General features: G+C 39.8%; 1 protein-coding gene across 1 annotated transcript in view; it reads left to right on the top strand.

The window, feature by feature from the left end:
- The window catches only part of LOC121286369 (cAMP-dependent protein kinase type II-beta regulatory subunit-like), a 90272-nt gene that overhangs the window by 1666 nt on the left and 66663 nt on the right, over positions 1–21943 (top strand). Inside the window, exon 2 of the mRNA XM_041203460.1 lies at positions 21076–21111. Within this exon, the coding sequence (XP_041059394.1) occupies positions 21076–21111 (36 nt within the window). The remainder of the gene's footprint in view (positions 1–21075; positions 21112–21943) is intronic.

Here is a 21943-nt window from a genome sequence, read left to right on the forward strand (position 1 = left end):
GACACCAGATTATGTCACTATTTTCCCTCACTTCTGCTACACTGCATATGAGTATTGGCAGGTATTGTGAAATTTGTATTGTAACCTGTATCAAACAACGTCTTGAGAAAAAATATAAACTTGTGCATAAAGCCATCTTTAATGGTTTGCCCAAGATTTCTCATTTGCGGATTTGAGAAACTGTGGAAACAACATAATCTTTGGTGGTTGAGAGTTTTCAAGGCTTAAATGTCTACCATTAATGGTGATCCAGCACTTCAGGAGGAAAATCCATTTTTTATAAATGGAGTTTTGTGCCCAGGAAATTTAATCAGTAATCATAAGAACTCTTTTGTAAGTGACTGATTTGCAGTTAGGGGTTTAGTAAGAAATCACTAGCTATTCTGACCTCAAACAATGTTACATCAAGTTAGTGTTCCAAGCAATTGTGTAGAGTAGGAAGCAAAACTTAATATGTGAAAACTACTTTTTTTTAAATTCATCCATGAGATGTGAGCATCGCTGGCTGGGCCAGCATTTATTACCCATCCTGAGTTGCCCTTGAGAAGGTGGTGGTGAGTTGCCTTGAACCACTGCAGTCCGTGTGGTGTAGGTACACCCACAGTGCTGTTAGGAAGGGAGTTCCAGGATTTTGACCCAGTGACAATGAAGGAACAGCAATATATTTCCAAGTCAGGATGGTGAGTGACTTGGAGGGGAACTTCCAGGTGGTGGTGTTCCCATCTATCTGCTGCCCTTGTCCTTCTGGATGGTAGTGGTCATGGGTTTGGAAGATGCAGTTGAAGGAGTCTTGGTGAGTTCCTGCTTTGCATCTTGTAGATGGTACACACTGCTGCTACTGTGCGTCAGTGTGGAGGGAGTGAACGTTTGTGGATGTGCCAATTAGCTGATATGCCATAGCATTTTACAAGGAGAGTTGAGAATAAATAAATGTCTTTAGATGGCAGGGTATAATTTAAAGTCATAAATTCTGTATTTATATTTTATATCTCTTATAACTTCCTTTCATTATGTCAATTCTCACTAAATTTTGTCTCACTGTTATTGCAGTCTTTTGCCAGTAATAACATTGTAGTGCCTCCACTGGTGGATGATGTGATGGCAAGTATACATAGGAGGCGGAATTTTGCCGTCGGCGAGCAGGGGGTGGGGCCCACTTGCCGACGTGGGATGACGTCGGGTGGAACCTCTGACATCATCCCGCCCCATTTAAATTTTCAGGAAGGTGGGGGCGCAGCAAAATCAGCTGTGCGCCCGCTGACCTGTCAATGGCCAATTGGCGGCCAGCAGATAAAACATGAAACCTCATTCACTGGCGGGATGAGGTTTCATGTAGGGTTTTAAAATTTTGAATAAAGTCATTATGTTAATTATGAACATGTCCCATCTCATGTCATTTGCACATGAGGGGGACATGTTAGGGAATTTCTTTTTCCTATTTTTAATATTTTTAAAAAGGAAAGCGAGCTCCCTGAGGCAGCGCTTAGCCTCAGGGATTTGTGCGCTCTTTCGTGCGCATGCGCGAAAGAGTGTGCTCTTGCTTTTGGGGAATCCCCCCTTGCCCGCACAGCATAGCGCTTCCTGTCGGATGTCACGCAGTTGAATCAAGTCAAAGGAGGAACTAGCAGCAGAGACGATCAAAAAGTTTTGCAAAGGCTTGTGTTTTAAGGAGGATAATAAAGAGGTGGAGGGGCATAATCAGTGGTATAATTATATCATACCTTGGATCAGTCAAGCATTGGGTGCACATTGTTGGTGTGATTTTAATGCTGTTTTTGGATATGTGGCTGAGTTTGATTAAAAATGACAAGACAGATGTCCTCTATGTACTCTGTAGTCAGATCAGCCTTAGCCACACGTTGCACTCCTGTAATTCCAAATGTCATTTTGCCATCTGCTTCTTTTAGCATATTTTTTTTTGGACATATCAGTCTAGCTCTTCTAATTTTGGTTACAGCTGATGTTAACCCATTATCATGCTGTTAAAATAATACCAAAATAATCAGGCTTCTGTGCCTTCCTATTCTTGTTGTGGAACACAAATGAAATCACAGCTGTTAACCATAATGCAAAATATTTCAATAATCTTGAAATACAGAACTAAAATTTTCAGTACAGCACCAGTAGTCATTGTGTGGTAGATCTTTGTAAATCACATGTCTCATTCTTGCAATCACTCTCTAACTTGATCTGGCCATCTCTTTTGTTCCTCAGCACATCTTTCCCAGTCTCTCAAAACTATGGAACCCAGTCTTTAATTTTCCTATAATTTAATCCATATTTTTGTTTTATCATCTCTACTTGTTTTTCCAACCTTGATTGTGTCTTGGTCTACAGGCTTCTGACCTTTTGCCTAGATTTCTATCTCTGTTTTAAAGAAAGGCATTGGTACATTAGCTGAACTAGACCAGAGCCAATGGGGCTTATCACTGCTGTCTGAATGGAACAACTCCATTTAGTTCAGAGCAGAATGCTGCTCGGTCTTGTAGAATCTTCTTCTCAGAAACGATGAAGACTGCTTTGGGAAGCCGTCTTAATATGATTTAGGGGAGATGGTGGCATAGTGGTAATATCACTGGACTAGTAATTCAGAATCCCAGTCTATTGCTCCGGGGGGGCGGTGGGGGGGGGTGCATGGGTTCAAATTCCACCATGACAGCTGGCGGAGTTTAAATTTAATTAATAAATCTGGGAATATAAAGCTAGTTTGAGTAATGGTGACCATGAAAACTATCATTGATTGTTGTAAAAGCCCATCTGGTACATGAATGTCCTTTAGGGAATGAAATTTGCCATACTTACCTGGTTTGGCCTACATGTGACTCCAGACCCACAGCAATGTGGTTGATTCTTAACTGTCCCCTGATGTGGCCTAGCAAGCCACTCAGTTCAAGGGCAATTAGGGATGGGCAACAAATGCTGGCCTTGCCAGCAATGCCCACATTCCAAGAAAGAATAAAATATAGGTACATCAAGTGGTTTCTCTATAATTCTAAACGTAATGAATCCCTATTTATGTTTTCTTTTATTTATTCCATCATGGAATGTCAGCGTAATTGGCTAGGCCAGCATTTGTTGTAGATCCCTTATTGCTCTTGAGAAGGTGGAGGTGACCTCCTTGTGCCATTGCAGTCCATGCGGTGTAGGTATACCTACCGTGCTGTTAGGAAGGGAGTTCCAAGATTTGGATCCAACAACAGTGAAGAAGGGTAATATAGTTCCAAGTCAGGATGGTACGTCGCTTGGAGGAGGACTTGCAGGTGGTGGTGTTCCAATGCATCTGCTGCTCTTGTCTTTCTAGGTGGTAGTGATTGTGGGTTTGGAAGGTGCTGCTGAAGGAGCCTTGGAGAGTTCCTGCAGTGCATCTTGTAGCTGGTACACACTGCTGCCACTGTGCGTCGATGGTGGAGGGAATGAATGTTTGTGGATGAGTTGCTAATCAAGTGGGCTGCTTTCTTCTGGATGGTGTTGAGCTTCTTGGAGTTGTTGGAGCTGCACTCATCCAGCCAAGTGGAGAGTATTCCATCACACTCCTGACTTGTGCTTTGTAGATGGTGGACAGGCTTTGGGGAGTCAGGAGGTGAGTCACTCGCCACAGTATTCCTAGCCCCTGACCTGCTTGTGTAGCCATAGTTTTTATATGGCTGGTCCAGTTCAGTTTCTGGTCAGTGGTAACCCCCAGAATTTGATAGTGGGGGATTCAGTGATGGTAATGGCATTGACTGTCAAGGGGAGATTGTATTTTCTCATTGGAATAGTCATTAACTGGCACTTATGTGATATGAATGTTAACTTGCCACTTATCAGCTCATTGTCCAGGTTCTGCTGCACATGGACATGGACTGCTTCAGTATTTGAGGAGTCATGAATGGGGCTGAACATTGTGTAATCATCAGCGAATATCCCCACTTCTGACTTTATGATGGATGATAGGTCATTGATGAAGCACTGAAGATAGTTGGGTCTAGGAAACTATTCTGAGGAACTTCTGTAGCGATGTCCTAGGATTGAGGTGATCAACCGGAACCATCTTCCTTTGCACCAGGTATGACTCCAACCAGTGAAGAATTTTCCTCCTGATTGCCACTGACTCCAGATTTGCTAGGGCTCCTTGTCAAATGCTGCCTTGATGTCGGGGGCAGTCATCCTTACCTCACCTTGGGAGTTCAGCATTTTTGTCCAAGTTTAGGCCAAGGCTGTAATGAGGTCAGGAGCCAAGTGCTCTGGCGGAACTCAAACTGAGCGTCAGTCAGCAGGTTATTATTGTGTAAGTGCCGCTTGATAGCACTATCAACAGCACTTTCCATCACTTGGCTGATGATTGAGAATAGACTGATGGGGTGGCAATTGGCCAGGTTGGCTTTGTCGTGCTTTTTGTGGGCTAGATGTAACTGGGTATTTTTCGATATTGTCGGGTAGATGCTGGTGTTGTAGCAGAAGTCTACAGTTCTATTGCCAGAATGTTGTCAGGGCCCATAGCATTTGCAGTATCGAGTGTATCAGCCGTTTCTTGATACCACATGGAGTGAATCGAATTGGCTGAAGACTGAGGCTGAGTTGAATCACCCACTTGGCACTTCTGGCTGAAGTTAGTTGCAAATGCTTCAGCCTTGTTTTTTGCACTGATGTCTGGGTTCGCCCATCATTGAGGGTGAGGATATTTGTGGTGCCATCTCCCCCAATGAGTTGTTTAATTGTCCACTGCATGTGGCAGGACAGCTGAGCTTAGACCTGAGGGATTGTTTAACTCGAGAGCATGCTGCTTCCACTATTTGACACGCAGGTCATCCTGTGTTGTAGCCGCACTAGGATGACACCACATTTTTAGTTCTGCCATGTGCTGCTGCTGGCATGCGCTCCTGCACGCTTCATTCATGTTAAGCTGCTCAAGAAATTTGTTACATTATATGAAGTCTGAATCTGGTGTTGTTTTGGTCCACTGTGAACAGTTTTAATATTGTGTAGCTTGCACCGGGCTTGATGTGAAAAGCTCTGATTTTCAATTCTTTTGACCTCCAACCCAATTTGCTATTGTGTCCAATCATGCATTGTATTTTACAACTATCCCAGGGGGATTTTTTTCATAAACACACTTCCAATTTTTAAAATAACTAAATACTATTAGCCATACGTACCAATATCATAGAAAAAGCTTGCATTTATGAGGTCCTTTGCAGTACTTGACAGCCAGTGATGTGCTTTTACAAGTGTAGTAAATTTTTGTAATGCAAGAAATTGTGCTCCAATTTATGCACAGCAAAGTTTGTAAACAGTGGGTAAAATAAATGACCAAATTAAACTTCCAAGTGATGTTGAGTGACAGTCACATTTTGCCAGGACATTTATTAGAGCTGTGGGATCTTTTCTGCCTACCTAAAAGGTTTAATGTCATCCAAATGATAAAGTTGGCCTGTTTGTGGCCAGTCATTACTACATAGATGATTCCATATTCCTGATCTAAGATGCTGTTTTCTGATGTGCCACAGCTCATTTAGATTGATGTTAACTGTTCAGAAGATTGATCATTTCACATTTCAATGCTATGTCCTTGAATTTAATTATCCTCTGATGGTCAGATAATGGTGTTTGGTCCACCATTGTACAAGTATGCGCACAGCATATTCCTTTTCAGAAATTTAATACTCTGGCTTTCTGGTGGCAACCATTGCTCTTCCAAAGGTTTTTGCCTTGAACAGAAGTTTTTTTTTCCCTAACAGTTTTTGTAACTTCACTTTTTCTCTTTTGATTATATTAAATCTTGTTTATATATGGATGACCTCCTTACTTTGCAAGTTTCATATTGCCATGTTATCATCTTATCTGGGCCATTGTAATGCTTACCAAATTTTAAGCTTTACTGTCAAATTTGATGTCAGCTGCCTCCAATTCAAGGTCCATGTAATCTCAGATGTTATCAGTTCTTTCCATTTGCTTTTAGGGGTCTTCACACAGTTCTACAGCAGAGAACTTGAAGCAGCAAATTCTGCGCCCTAACCAAAAATGTTTTTTGAGGTTGTTTTTTCGTTATCAAGACTTTTCACAGTAAATTAGCATGTCTTCCTGTCTACGGTGCCATGCAGAATGAACATGTTAAATGAAAAAATTATGGCCACTGGAAAATGAGTATAACTCCAACTTTAAATATACTAATTAATCAATTTGATTTTGAAAGCTAATGGCGGTATGAACAAAATTGCTGGAATCTCGTTGACATTTATACAACTTATATAGTAAATAATGTGCTGGTTGATGCATTGTTTTCAGCTTCGTTGGAATCTGTGATGGTGTTCTGGATATTAATATAAATTAATATTTATTAAAGAAAATGGCCCTTACAATTGATACGGTTGGTGAGTGCTAAACTGCAATCCTTGGAAACTAGCTTTGTGATTACCACTTTTTAAATATATTTTGCGCATTGGCAAAACATAAATTCACTTCTATAAATCTAACCGACGACAAATTGGTACCACTACAAAGTATATAAAGCTGAAAAAAATAAAGAGCCAAACAAGAACACGTCCTTATAATCAGTTTACACCTGGTCACTGGAACCTTGACACACCGAGGGCAACATGACATGTATTACAATGACAATTACTGTGACCTATGCTTGATGTACCACTGCATATTACACTTAGTGCAACAAGTTGGTGCTAGGTCAATAAATTAATTTGAAAGCATTTTAAAATGTTCAGCTCCATAATATAAACTTGTAGGTTATACAAGGAAGCAAATCATGTTGATAATGTTGTAGAATACTATACTACCTTACAGGGAAAGGAAATGTATTACTCTCCAGTTATGTGGCCTCTATTCATAGTGTAATATTTAATCAGTTGTGGTACTTTGCTGCAATATATTGCATTGATCATACAAACTTAATTGTATGAGTAGAAAGCAGAATAGATTCCATTGGAACCCCCTGGTCCCTATGACTTGTACTTGTATCCTTGTTGAGCCTCTGCTTGTTTCTGCTAGTTGTATTAGCACAATCTGGGCAGAATTGGTTGAACCAATGCACAACATTGGGCTATTTTAAATGCAAATGAATTATTCCCAAAACCAATTATGTTTGTGTTTTCCGTGAACTTTTATGCTGGTTCAATTTGACTGAATCAGGCTTCGCACAAAGAACTGGTCATGTCCCTAGGTCAAATTTGCAAGATTCTGCCAATTGCGCTGGTTCAGGAAAGCTATTTCAAATTGCGTTCATTTTCTTAGGCAGCCAGGCATGAATGACCCAAGTCCCACTAAGCTGCATGGATATTTGGCCCAGCAGCAGTCCAGAAGATACCTTGTAAGATTTGTTCTATAGTAAATGTCATGTGTGGACAGCCATGCAAAAAATATTAGAGGGACTTTGCCCTGACAATTGGCCATGCAAAGCAAGCGAAGCTTAAAAGGAACTTTGACTAGTAAGCATGTTTTATCATATCAAAATTATTTAATGTACTAAGTTGACTAATGTATACCAGTTAAACATTTTAAATGGTTTAGTATAGATTTTCAAGTCATTTTCAGTGATTTCTTTTAAAACCAGCTTATCACAGGTGGGGAACTTATCATCCATATTTAAAAATGCTTATTTTTGGTGATAAACCCATTTTCAGCTGAATTAGTGAAATGGCACTAGGTTGCCATTCTTAAAGGCATCAAGAAATAGTTTATAATGGAAAGGAAAAAACCTGAAACAGTTGTATTGTGATATGCTCTCCAGGTGTGCTGGTTAGTGGAATATTTTGCTTTTGGTTATGCAAATTGATTTTAATTAAAATTTAAAGTGTAAATAGCCAGCATATTTTTGGTGCAAATTCTTGCTTGTGGCCAAAGGAAAAACTTTATGCAAGTGACTTTTATATAGCAAAATGCCTTTGAGTGGATCACTGGGTGGTCACCAAGGGTAGCAAGGGTCGCCAAACAATATATGAAAGAGCTGGGGAAAGTAACCAAAAATTTGACTGAAGAGGTGGAGTAAGGTGGAAGAATATAGGAAATTCAACCTGCAATACTGACACTTGCCTCATCAGCCTGGACCAGGAGAAGGGCTTTGACAGTGTATTGCACACCTACATGGTGGATGTGCTCTCCAAAATGGGATTTGGGGAGGGAATCCACAACTGGATCCAACTGCTCTACACAAACATCTGGTGTCAGGCAGGTCTACCCTCTCTCCCCTGTCCTGTTCGTGTGTTGCATTGAACCCTTTGCTGAGTCTATCAGGAAGGATTTGAGCATAAGAGGAGTGACGGTCCCAGGCAGTTGGACTCAGGTCAAAGCCTCCCTGTACATGAACGATGTCGCCGTCTTCTGCTCAGATCCGCTGTCGGTGCGCAGACTGATCAACATCGGGGACCAGTTCGAACTGGCCTCAGGAACCAAGGTGAATCGTGGCAAGAGCAAGGCCATGTTCTTTGGGAACTGAGCTGATGGTTCCTTTATTCCCCTTCACTGTCAGGTCAGACTACCTGAAGGTGCTGGGGATATGGTTCAGAGGGACCAGGTTATGTGTCAGAAACTGGAAGGAGCGAGTAGCTATAGTGAAAAGAAAACTAGGCATGTGGGAGCGACACTCCCTCTCCGTTGCAAGTACGAACCTAGTCATCGGGTGTGAGGCACTCTGTATTGCTGTACATGACACAGGTCTGGCCCATTCCTTATCCCTGCGCTGTGGCGATCACCTAAGCCATCTTTTGCTTTATCTGGAGGTTGAAAGTGGATCGTGTTCGCAAGCCTCTAGATAAAGGGGGAAAAAATGTGCCCAACATCGCCCTTATCCTGATGGCCACCTTTCTGTGTGGATGTATCAAGCTATGCGTAGACCCTCTGTATGCAAACTCCCAAGTGTCACTACGTGCTGAGGTTCTACCTGTCCCTGGTATTGCGAAGGATGGGTCTGGCCATGCTGCCACAGAAAGCTCCAAGTAGTTGCACTGTGCCATACCACCTGTCCGTTGTGGAAAAATTTATGCAGAGAAGCACCTTGGACCACAAGTCCATCAGGCAGTGGTCGGCATGTAACGTCCTAGAGGCCCTGCAGGAAAAAGAGATAGTGGATCCTGTGGGATGGTTCCCTGAGCAGACTGTCAAAGTCATTTGGCTGAATGCCTCATCACCAAAACTTTCCAACAAGCACCAAGTTGTAGCTTGGCTGGTGGCGAGAAAGGCCTTCCCTATCAGATGTGTCCACATGCCCAGAGTCTCACCCGACTCTGCACGTTGCCCTTGAGGTGGCTGTGGTAGAGAAGACTGTTGTCCACCTCCTTGTGGATTGTGCAAAGAAGGTCTGGAGAGAGATGCAGTGGTTTTTGTCGCAACATGACTATGTAGATAATTTAAATATCATTGCACTTTGGCTATTTTTGAAATGTTTTGTAATGTTTTTTCAGAAATTGTATGAAGTATATTTGTACAAAAAAAACTAAAGCAATGATGGAATAGATGTTGCTTTGTTTAATGCTGACACAAAGTTCTTTCTGAATTCTGTCCTCCTTGAGTGTGTTTCATTTGCAACAGACTATTCCTCTTAACACGACAACTGCATGCCTTTCATTTCAGGTGGCCAGGGTGCATGAGGTAGGGGAAACAAAATTTAATTATGTTGCACGCAACATATTAGCAATTCAGTGCACCAAATTATTCATGTTTATGATTTAGAATGGGATATTAATTAGTAGTTTCTGTGAAGTTGTTAGGGAAATATGTCTTTGATGTCTGTATTCATATTGAAAAAGGCAGCAAATGCAGATTCATTAACATAGGTACTAAAGCCACAAATGTGGCTTGATTGGGTTACATGCTGTTAAATTGTACATTGGAACTATTTATTTTTATAAACATACCTGAATGGTAAATTATTTAGGCTATGGAGAAGCTGAATGCTTATAGCAGTAATTTAAATATTTGTGCTATGAAAGAAAATGTATTAGTAATAAATTGCAAATAAAGCTTTTCATCTTTTTTCTTCATATCAGATGATGCTATCTGACTGGGGTTAATGACCTGACTATCAACGTTCAGTACAGTAGTAAAAGAAACCAGCCCCTACAGCAGCATGGAAAATTGTAGATTAAACAAAGACATGATTTGAGTAGTTTGTTTTGTACAGGTTATCCCATGGATTAGAGCATATGTCAAAGCAAAAACTCATTGAAGGAATGAAATGATAGATTACACCACAGAGTGAAGTTCAACCAGATTGTGTCCTCCCAATCATGAGGGATGTTAATTGGAAAAGTGTGGTATTTCCTGTAATAGGTAAAAATAATGATTTCTTTCAATTTATTTTACTTGTGGGCAATGGACTGGGGTTTCAGAGTGGAGTGATGCACACAATGAGTTTTTTAAATGTACCACATGATTTCATGAATAGGAACAGCTCGTTTGATTTTTGCCTGCATGGACTTTAATAACTTGTGCTTTTTAAAACTGGAATTACAATTAATCTTTATAAACCATCCATTCTTCGTTGTTTGAGCCCTTCAATTAATCCCGTAGTTTTGCGTTACACTATCCATGCAGTTATCTGTTTATAATATTTAATCTATTTAAAGTTGATGTTCAATACTGGTGCATTATGTTTGTATAATTCTTGCACAGCTACAGAAAATGTATTGTGAGATGCATTGAGTGGCTGTACTCTGTTCAAGGGAATAGAAGATTGAAAAAATGTCAGAAATTTTAAGTGGCCTTCATGTCATTGCTCATCTATCTCCCTTGCTGTAAGTTAAAATAGTGCAAGGACTGAAAGCTGATGGTTTCTTTGGTCCACTATTTATATTTAACTGAACCCTCACTGATGTTGGACTCCTTATATTTTAGTTGAGAGGGCAAACTTAGTTTTGTGAGGAATTGTTTTTAACATGCCTCAACATTTTTATATCTGCCTTGGAATTTGCACAAATACATTTGCTGAGTTATAGCAACCACCAAGAGTTTAAAGATTTCCATAAAAGGATGATAAATCCAAAGCTTAAAAAAAGAACTGGGCAGAATCTCTTTTGATATTCCTTCGTGGGACTCGGCCAGTACTAAAATTGGCATTCCAGAATTCCCAAGTATATTGTTTTTGCTTGACAGTATGTTGAAATAATGTAATGGCAACTAACTCAGACTGAGATATTTAAGACTTTATGAAATGTATATACTTTTGGGAAAAGTTTTTATACGACAGGAATATGGACATTCGTCTTTCACTTTGTCACCTGGAAACGCAGGCTAGTAATGCCTCAAGCCTACCTGCAGAGCTCCAGAGGCTGCTGCAGCTGTGAACTCCTCCTGTGCTGATTAAGTTGACATTTAGACAGCACAGCAGATGCTGAGAAATCGTATTTTAAGGTTAATTCCCTTTTGCTGGTTATAAATTACCACTGTTAATGGGAAGATTTTTAATGGGTTAAGATTTATTGGTAATGTAAATATAACTCTCTAACATTCTATCTAGTGGCTTGTTAAAATTTCACAATTATTTCCCAATGTTTCTGTTTAATGTTTTATGCACATTTGAAGAACGCACAACTTTTTTTACCTATTCTTCTTCATTCTGTATTCTAACTTTGCAGCATCATTAACTTTTTACTTGTTTTCTACCTTTCAGTCATTTGGGATCTGCAAGGAATTCCTGACCACTTGTAAAAATCCCTGTATTATTTTAATATTGAGGTCAAAAGCAAGTACATTTGTTCTATCTTCTGCATGCCTGTATGGAGATTATCAAAAGTACAGCCTGAGTTCCTCATTTTTAGTGATTGGACGGCCAATGTAACTGAAGTTCTTCATCCCTGGTACCATTCTTGTGAATCTTTTCTGCACCCTCTCTAATGCCTTTACATCCTTCCTGAAATGTGGTGCCCACAACTGAATGCAATACTCTAGTTGAGGCCAAACCCCAGGTGTTTTATGCAGGTTTAACATAACTCCCCTGCTTTTGTACCCCACGACCCAGTTGTAAAGTCCCCGATGCCGTATGCTTTATTAAATGGTCTCTGAACCTGTCCTGCTCTGATTTTTGCCCATATAAACTCAGAAACCCCCTGCGCCCACTTTAGAATTGTATCCTTTATTTTATATTGTCTCTGTGTTCTTCCCACACTTCTCTGCACTAAATTTCATCTGCTACTTGTTCACCCATTCCATCAACCTATGTCCTTTTGAAGTTCTACATGATCCTCCTTGTGGTTCACAATGCTTCCAAAGTTTGTATCATCCACAAATTTTGAAATTATGCCCAGTACATCAAGGTGCAAGTCATTAATATGTATCAAGAAGAGAAATGTCAAATCAAGCTAAATGGAGAGACAAAATGAAGTGGGATTGAGAGAAAGAGCTAAAAAGAAGTCAAAGAAAAAAGACATTTTTAAATCTCCAACACGAGTTAAAAATCTAAAAGGAATGAGCTCCCCCACTTCTAAAAGTTCATTTTCAGAGCCAATGAGCTTGTTTGGCAGTAGTGAAGACTTATCACTGGACAAACACTCACATTTCTGGCATGTTTAGTGGGTACCTACCCTGCAAATACAAGAAATTCATGCTGTTCCATGTGTTTCAATGCCAGTTCTTTGTGAGATATCCACTGTACCTCCTGCCAGCACAAGTTGGCCACTGATAACATGCGCACTGGTCCACACATGTGCAGAAATCCAATGACATCACGCCTGTCAGGCCAGCAGGACAATGTAACAGAGATCCAGAGCCCACATCAATTTCAGAGAATTTAATCCCCTGCATGGACACACAACTCTCACCTTGCCTGGGAAAACTCCCCCCAGAGGTCTGGGCTGTTTGTCGGGTGGGGAGGGTGCTGGGAAAGGCTACAGCCGAGGAGCAATGAGATTAACGTTGCGGCTAGAGGGAAGAGTGCAGTTGGCAGGTACAGATCGAGATTGGATTGGTAATGGGGAGTTCACAGGGGAGGGGGTTCACATGACTGTTTCATAGTCATCAGAGTCTATCTCACAGTTTTCTAGGCTGCTTTCTGAAATATGATTCTAAAAATCTATGAACATAAAATATGAATTTATTTAGCATTATACCTTGAAGTTGAAACAATGGACTTTGTTAGAGTCACATGCAATTACGTTATTATAGATCAACATTCCTATAATAGCTAATATTATGTTAAATGCTCAATTTATTATTTCCCTTTCCTAATTTTATACAAGAAAATGTTTCACACTGGCAGGAATTAAAACTCAAAGACGGTCAAAGAAATCCATGCTTCCCTGTTTTCGGACCAGAACCCTGTGCCCTGTTCCTAAACGCCGTCAGAGTAAAGCGCTAGAACTACACATGCATGGCATTGGCAACAATTGCAGCCTGAGATATTGATTATAACATAGCTTTTAAAGGAGCAGGGCAGCAACTTCCTGATTGGCGCATTTAACTGTGCTTGTGCTGTCGACACATGTTGCTGTTAGTGTTGCCGTGTATTCCTACACTGCAATGCCCTGGCCAATTATTTGTCTTTGTGCTGTTCAGTGGACTCAGTAGATTTGCTCACACCTGACTATACTTTCAGACTTACCCAGTCAGCTCTTATCTTGCGGCTCTTGAAGGGGCAATGCCCCTTTCTGTTGTATAAATCTGCCCAGTCAACTCATTATTTCCAATTATCATCTCATTCTTATCTAGTGGCATTTTGATACAGTTCTTTACACAATCCTACAGGTATTTTTTTATCACCTTAAAAAAACTAGCTAATTTAAATCTTGTAGTGGAACCCTATTGTATTGTGGGTAATTAATTTTAGAGCTATTATCAAGTTTCACATCAAACCTATTCCATGCAATAGGAGGGGAGTGCACATAATATGGAAAACTCAGCTTCCAACTTGCATTAAACATTTGTGTCCTAACCTGGTTCAGTCCTCCTAACTTAATTTCTTAAACAAATACCTCCCAAAGCTTGGATATTGGACCATATGATTTTAAACTTTGCTCTGCTGAATGGCTAATTTTAACTTTCAGGGCTAACGTGTGCAAGTACATCTCAGATGCTTGTTTCTTGATACAATGAAAAATAAATGCTTTGAATATCATTGGAGTACATTTAACCAAAAAGCTGGCACATCAGCTTTTGTTTGAAGAGGCTTTAATGCAACGTCAAGAGAAAGGGATTTTGAAAAGAAAACATCTGTCAGTATTGAATGAGACAAAAATACATGTGCAACAGACCTGATAGTTTATACTTTTAAATCCTGGCTTTCCTACAGATTCTAAGGTCTTTCTATTTTCTTAATACTGTCATGTAGTCGGAGAAAAACATGTCTATTTTTAGCCCAATTTAAAAAAAATTATGGTAGTAATTTTCTTAGAATTCTGCAGAGATTGAACATGAGTTGGCTTTAATTCCCAAGCTACTTTGTGAACGTTTCCTTATTGTTTTCCGTAGTAAGATCTCAGTAAACCCAGCAATGATCACTGCACTGGGAAAATACAGATTTATAAAAATGGGATGAAAACTTCCAAGATATGTCAAATCTGCAGCACTGAGGGGCAAAGAGAATTGCATATAATGTTGCTTTATGAAATGCCATTTTCTATTGTCCATTTTTTTACTTCCAAGAACAGCCTGTTAATTGCTGCAGTAATTGATCCTAATTTTCTGCAAAAACAAAAATCCTGTTTGCCTTTTAGATCAATTTGAATGTGCTATACTGAGAACTCTGATTTTCATTATTAGTGGATTCCTCATGGCATTGTACATATGTTGGATGATATAGTTGGGGGCGGGGGAAGTAGCCAGATAAATTTTTGAAAACTGAGATCAGGTGGAAATAGAATTTAAAAGCTGTATGGCTTGGAGTTAGTGAGTGAAGGAATATGTTTAGGCAGTCGGGGCTAGGAACTTGAAACGGGTGAGTGGGAAACTGCAGTGACGCAAAACTTTGAAGGATCCATGCTAAGTTTCATGGATGAAGAAAGTTCCAAGAACTGTGGCCAGGGACAAGGTTAGGCTGGGATTTGGAGACTGTTGGCTGGATAGGCTGCAAAATGTTAAATAGTCATAGCCAGAGGATGGTTTGGGAATGTGGGAGAAGGTTGGGAGCATATTGCAACAACCAGACCTTTTCCAGAAGGGGTCAAAGAGGAAGAAGCACTGAGGTTTTGAAGAGTCAGGCTTCAGAACAGAGAGGGCTAACATTTTACATATGGGGTAGGAAATCTGTTTGGGGTAGGGTTAAAATTTGTGGAGAGTGGGACTGGATCGAACATAAGAGAGCAAGGATGACAATGGGGAGGCAGAATTTTTCCTGGAGTCTGAGGGGAAAAGACACTTGCAAGCACTAATCTAGGAAAGCAAGTGTGGCTGAACCTCTGTTGTGAAGATATCCAGATTGCAGGCAACCAGAAATAAATTTAAAAAAAAAACAAAACTTTGAGGCTGAAAATTAGGCAGACAGCCAGAAGATGCTCAGCGGTTTGATGGGAAGCGTATAACTACAACATGATGGGTAAATGTTTACATCAGACATTGCTATTGTAAATATTTATGTAGGTGGTTAGATTAAGAGTTATTCAATATGATTTAAGGAGTGTGTGGGTACAAGATTTTCAATAGTATGCATGTGCATACTGTTCATAAGAATATAACTTAAGAAATAGGAGCAGGAGAAGGCCACATGGCCCATCGAGCCTGCTCTGCCATTCAACATGATTATGACTCATTTTGGGCTTCAACTCCACTTTCTTGTCCCTGCCCCCACCCCCATTGATTCCCTGAGAAATCAAAAACCTTATCTATCTCAGCCTAAAGTATGTTCAATGATGGCTTATCCACAACTATCTGGGGAAGAGAATTCCAAAGGTTCACAGAAAATGCTGAAAAAACTCAGCAGGTCTGACAGCATCTGTGGAGAGAGAAATAGAGTTAACGTTTCGAGTCTGTATGACCCTTCTTCAGAGCTCTTCCTCAAGCTCTTCCTTAGAGCTTTCATCCCAAGGATCAGCCTTCACTGCACTGCCTCCAGTCAAGTTTATATTTCCTTAAATATGGAGGCCAAAATTGCTCACAGTATTCCAGATGCGGTCTCATCAAAGCCCTGTACAATTTTAGCAAGACTTCTTTATTCCTGTACTCCATTTCCCTTGCAATAATGGCCAACATGCCATTTGCTTTTCTAATTGCATGCTGTACCTGCATGCTAACTTTTGTGTTCCTTTGTGAGTACACCAAAGTTTCCCTAATTTTGAAGTTCCACACTTTAAAAAAAATTCTGCTTTTCTATTCTTACAACAAAAGTGAATAATCTCACTTTCCCTGATTATAATCTATTTGCCATCAATTGTTGCTCAGTCGCTTAACCTGTCTATATCTTTTTACAGTCTCTTTGTGGCCTCCTCGCTGCTTGCATTCCTACCGTAGCATTGTTTCATCAGCAAACTTGGATAAATTACTCTCTGACTCTTTGTTTAAGTCATTAACATCGATTGTGACTCGATTATGAAGAACTGAAGCCTCACCACTGATCTTTGCAGCATTCCACTAGTCACAGCCTGCCAACTTGAAAATGCCCCATTCATTCTTACTCTAAGCTCCCTGTCTGTTAACCAATCCGCAATTCATGCTAATATATTGCTCCAACTCCAGATAAGGATGAGCCCTTATCATCTGTGGCCAGTTGGTAAAAACCAATCTGGTTCAGTAATGTCCTCTAGGGAAAGAAATCTGCCATTGTTATCTGATCTGGCCTACGTGTGACTGCAGACCCACAGCAATGCTGTTGATTCTTAACTGTGCTCTGAAATGGCCTAGCAAGCCACTCAGTTCAAGGGCAATTAAGGATGGGCAACAAATGCTGGCCTTGTCCGCGATGCCCACATCCCATAAAAGAATAAAAAACAAGTTACCCACCCATTCCGCAGCACATAGCAGTTACAGCACATGAAGGAAGGGGTTTCTTGGATAGGGGCCTGCTGGACATTAATTCTTCTCAGTTTAGTTGGGAGCTGTCAGGTACTGTAGCCGTACAGCAGCCATCTCCCTGTGTGTTGGCTGCCAATGCAGCTGATCCTGGGGTTGGGACATCCATTCCTCAAAGGTAAAAGACTATCAATGGCAGTGAACCGATTGAACTGATATTGCATCTCACTAGCCTGGCTTCAGAATTAGCCACAATCCCAGCTTGGGACAAAATAAAGAAAGAACACTGCACAATAACCATTTTGGAAATTGGAACACCTGAAGCAAGTTCCTTGGGTGCCCCTAATTGACAGGTTTCACTGTAATCAAAGAACACTATTAGATGTAACTACAAGCATTGGAATGAGTTAAGACTTGACAACCTTAGCCTACTCAAATTTCCAAACTTCACTTTGTTAATGTCACGGTGTGTCAGGAGAGATCTCTCGCAGACTAGACAAGCAAGTTAGATATGATTGAAATTAATCATATCTGGCAATCAACCATTCAGATCCTGCATAACCATCCCTGGCATGACATGCCTCACTGGCAATAACTGATCCACCAAAAGTGAGGATACAGTGGCAGATATTGTTGATGGGAACTAGAAACAGAATCAGGAAGTTGAGCCAAATGATAAGTTTATACAAATTCCAATGGGAGAAGTGTTTACTTAGCAAGAATGTGGGGAAGACAGGTGGCATCATTACATTATACAGGAGCCTCTCACTCTTAAAATCACAAATCGAATTAGCAAAGTTTTGGTCCATGTATGTTATTTTGTTTGACTTAATGCATTGGATTTTATTTATACTGAGTAACATAGGAAATTTATGGTACAGAAGGAGGCCATTAAGGCTATTGTGCCAGTTGAAAAAGCGCTATCCAGCTTAATTCTCCCTTTCCAGCCCTTAGTCCATAGCTTTGTAAATTATGCCGCTTCAAGTGGATATCCAATTTTTAAACTTAAATACGATAAGGGTTTCTGCCTTAACCAACCTTTCAGGCAGAGAGTTCCAGATCCCCACCACTCTTTGAATGAAAAGAATTCTCCAATTCCTTTCCTATTCCGTCTTTAATTTTAGATCTGTGACATCTGTCAATTGGCCTCTCAGTTAAGGGGAATAGATCCTTCTGATCTAGTCTACATGGACCCCACATAATTTTATACATTTCTATTAAATCTCCCCTTGGCCTCTTCTGTTTAAAAGAAAACAACCCCAACTTATCCAAAAGAAAAACAGAATTACCTGGAAAAACTCAGCATATCTGGCAGCATCGGCGTAGAAGAAAAGAGTTGACGTTTCGAGTCCTCATGACCCTTCGACAGAACTTGAGTTCTTATCCAATCTTTCTTCACAGCTAAAATTCTCCATTCCTGGCAACATAGTCCTAAATCTGCTCTGTACCCTGTCTCATACTCTAGCTGATACCTGACTGGTGTTTTATACATTTTAAGAGTATCCTTCCAGCTCTTATATTTTATGCCTTGGCTAATAAAGGAAATGATCCTGTACCCCTTCTTAATTACCTTATCTACCTGCCCTGCTACCTTCAGGGATCTCTGGACATGCACATCCTCTACACTTCAGTTTCCTACCATTTACTATGTATTCCCTTGCCTTGGTTGCCTTCTCCAAATGCATTACCCCTTCTCCAGATTGAATTCAATTCGCCATGTTACTGCCCTCCATGAATATCAGTCCATTGATACCTTCCTACAATCTGCTGATTTCTTTCTCACTGTCAACCACACTGCCATTTTAGTATCACCTCCAAACTTTTCAATCATGCCTCCTACACTGAAGTCAAAATTATTGATATACTATGAAAAGCAAGGGAACCAATACTGTGCTGTGCGGAACCCCATTGGAAGCAACCTTCCAGTAGCACAACCACCTGTTGACCATTATCCTTCACTTCCTGTCACTTTCCCTCTATTCCCATGGACTTTTATTTTTCTGACCAACCTGCCATGTGGGACCTTGTCGAAAGCTTTGCTGATATCCTTGTAGTTTTGCTTACTTAAGTACTCGTGGGTAATGAATCTTGGTTGCTCGGATCTGAGGTCTCCTTTTGCAGCACTTTTTATGTTTACCTGATTAGTCTTTATTTTAGAAGAGAAAGCACCCAGTGTGTGATTTGAATTTGGTGCTTGTTTTGGCTTCTGGTGCTGATACTCCATTTAAAAATTTAGTATTTAAATAAATTATTTGGCAAAGTCTAACTGACCTCAAATTTTCCCCTACCCTAAATGAGTACTTAATTGATTGACAGAATACAAGTTGTAATCTACTCATGAAATTATGTTCAGACCACTTGTTTCCATTTGTATTACTTGGACCTTGAGGTGAGAAACAGAGAATAGTTATGATTAAGCTGACTGCTAGCAAATTAGGGGCATAGCTGGCTGTGAGGAAGAATTGAGAAGGACACACTGGATGTACAAGTATGTGTAGATATGTGGCAGATGCAATTCAATGCAGATAAATATGGTGTATATGTGGAAAATTCATGAATGGCGATATGTGAATAAAAATTGGTTGTTATATATATGCAACATTGAATGCAAAAGGAAAGACTAAAAGTACATACAGGGTTTATTAGTCGAGGCATTGAATACAAGAGCAGGGAGGTTATGATGGAGATGTATAAAATATTAGTTAGGCCACATGTGGGGTACTGTGTGCAGTTCTGGTTGTCACACTATAGGAAGGATGTGATTGCACTAGGGAAGGTGCAGAGGAGATTTGCCAGGATGTTGCCTGGGCTGTAGCGTTTCAGCTATGAAGAGAGACTAGATAGGCTGGGGTTGTTTTCCTTAGAGCAGAGAAAGCTGAGGAGAGACCTGACTGAGGTGTACAAAATTATGAGGGGCATAGATATTGTAGATAGGAAGGAACTATTCCCCTTAGTGGAGGGGTCAATAACCAGGAGGCATAGATTTAAGGTAAGGGACAGGAGGTTTAGAGGGGATTTGAGGAAAAATTTTTTCACCCAGAGGGTGGGGGGTATCTGGAACTCTTTGCCTGAAAGGGTGATAGAGGCAGAAACCTTCACAACATTTAAAAAGTATTTAGATGAACACTTGAAATGCCATAGCGTACAAGGCTACGGGCCAAGTGCTGAAAAATGGGATTAGAGTGAATAGGAGCTTGATGATCAGTGTGGACACAATGGGCTGAAGGGCCTTTTCATACTGTGAAAATCTATGACTCTATGGCGTTTGTTAGGCTACATTTGATGTACTATGTGTAATTTTGGGCATCCCATTGTTGGAAAGGATACAGTGAAAATTCATGGAATTAAAGGTTATAGTGTAAAGGAATGCTCAAAAAGTTGGAGCTCACAGGGTTCGAGAAAGGGAGGCGGGAGTTGGACACTTTTAAAAACTTATGAATGATTTTTGAAAGGATAAGTAGAGGATTGTTTCTTCTGATTGAAAACAAGTGATAAACTCAGGATGATCACAAAGAATGAAGGAGGAAGTTACAAGATTGTTTTCAACATAAGGTTACTAGAACATGGGGAACTTTATTTTGAAGTTATTGAGGTAGATGTTCACAATATTCAGATGGGAATTGGATAAATGTTTCAAAAAGGAAAAATGTGACGATAGAAGGGAATAAGATTAAAATAGTTGCAACTTAAATCTAATACAGCTGTGATGGGCAGAATAACCTCCTGTGCTGTGATTCATGATCCTGTTTCATGAAGATTTTGCTGTTAGCCGGATTTTTGTTTTAATTACATCTTTTGGATAGAATGAATTTTACACCTCTGTTTACAAGTCAGCGTCACCTTCATCCTGCAGTGGTGATAGTTCCTGGTTTCACTGTTGCTAATTTGTTATCACAATGACTTCAAGTTAGAGTATGCCTTCAATGGAAGCATTCAAAGATTTCTTATTGAAGTGCAGCAAACTTGTCATTAGGCTTAACTACCAATTTCATGTAGATTATGATGCACAAGTAACAATGTATTTTCTCTATTTACAATTTTCACAAAAAATGTTTGTGAAATCTTTGCAACATTGACATTTACATTGGACTTTTTTTATATATAAATGTATTCTCAAAGGTTTTTAATTCAAACCAATATTCTTTAATCAATGATTTGAATGAAATTTCCCGAAGTATTCGCTAAAACGCTGCATTCTTCCTTTTTGTTTTCCAGCTCCGGTGATAAACAGATTTACTCGACGAGTGTCTGGTAGGAACGTATTATGTACTCATGATTCTCCTTGGTGAAGAATGAAATTAATGCTTTAGAATTTAATACAAGCTTTGACACTTACTGTCAAATACAGTACAGTATGCTTGAAAAAGTTATTGAATTCTGTGTTTCACTGAATCAGTGGACAATAATTTCACACAACACTGGAATTATGTAATGCAAAATACAAGCTAAAAAGATCATTTATCAGCTGACAACATTGCAAAGTTCATTGAAATACAGTGTGGGCAGATTTTGATAGTTCAGTTCTGAAAGAGGAACAACTTATTGCCGAGGAAATGACTTTAAGACATTTTTTCATTTATCCAAATGTCTCATATATATTTGCCTCTGTCATTTATCACTTGCAAACTTGCCATTACCAGTGAGCTATTCTGTAAATAGGATTGACACTTTTAAAAAGCCTTGTCCCCATTATGCACACTGTCACAACTGTAAGATACTCGATTTATATACGTAGGAATACGATTGGTTTTAATCTCATCATTAAAGTTTTTGGTTTCTTTTTACTTACAGATAGCTATAGTTCAAATATACAAGCTAGAAAATAATGACATAATTACAGTTGTCCATTTCTAAGATGGTTTGGGGTTTAATGTGTCAAGGTGCAATTTAGTTGACAATTGTTTAGCTTCTGCAGAAAGTGCAGGATGTGTAATTCGTGTCTGTTCCCCTATTTTTGTGACTGCATTGTGAATCGCGATAGCCAAGGCAGCTTTGAGATAGGAAGTGGGACAATGTTACCCTTGAATGCTAGGCAAGTTGGCATCTGGTGTTTTTGAAAGAAAAATTTAATTTCAGGCTGTCT

This window comes from Carcharodon carcharias, chromosome 13, assembly GCF_017639515.1.
Source record: "Carcharodon carcharias isolate sCarCar2 chromosome 13, sCarCar2.pri, whole genome shotgun sequence".
Lineage (NCBI taxonomy): Eukaryota > Metazoa > Chordata > Chondrichthyes > Lamniformes > Lamnidae > Carcharodon > Carcharodon carcharias.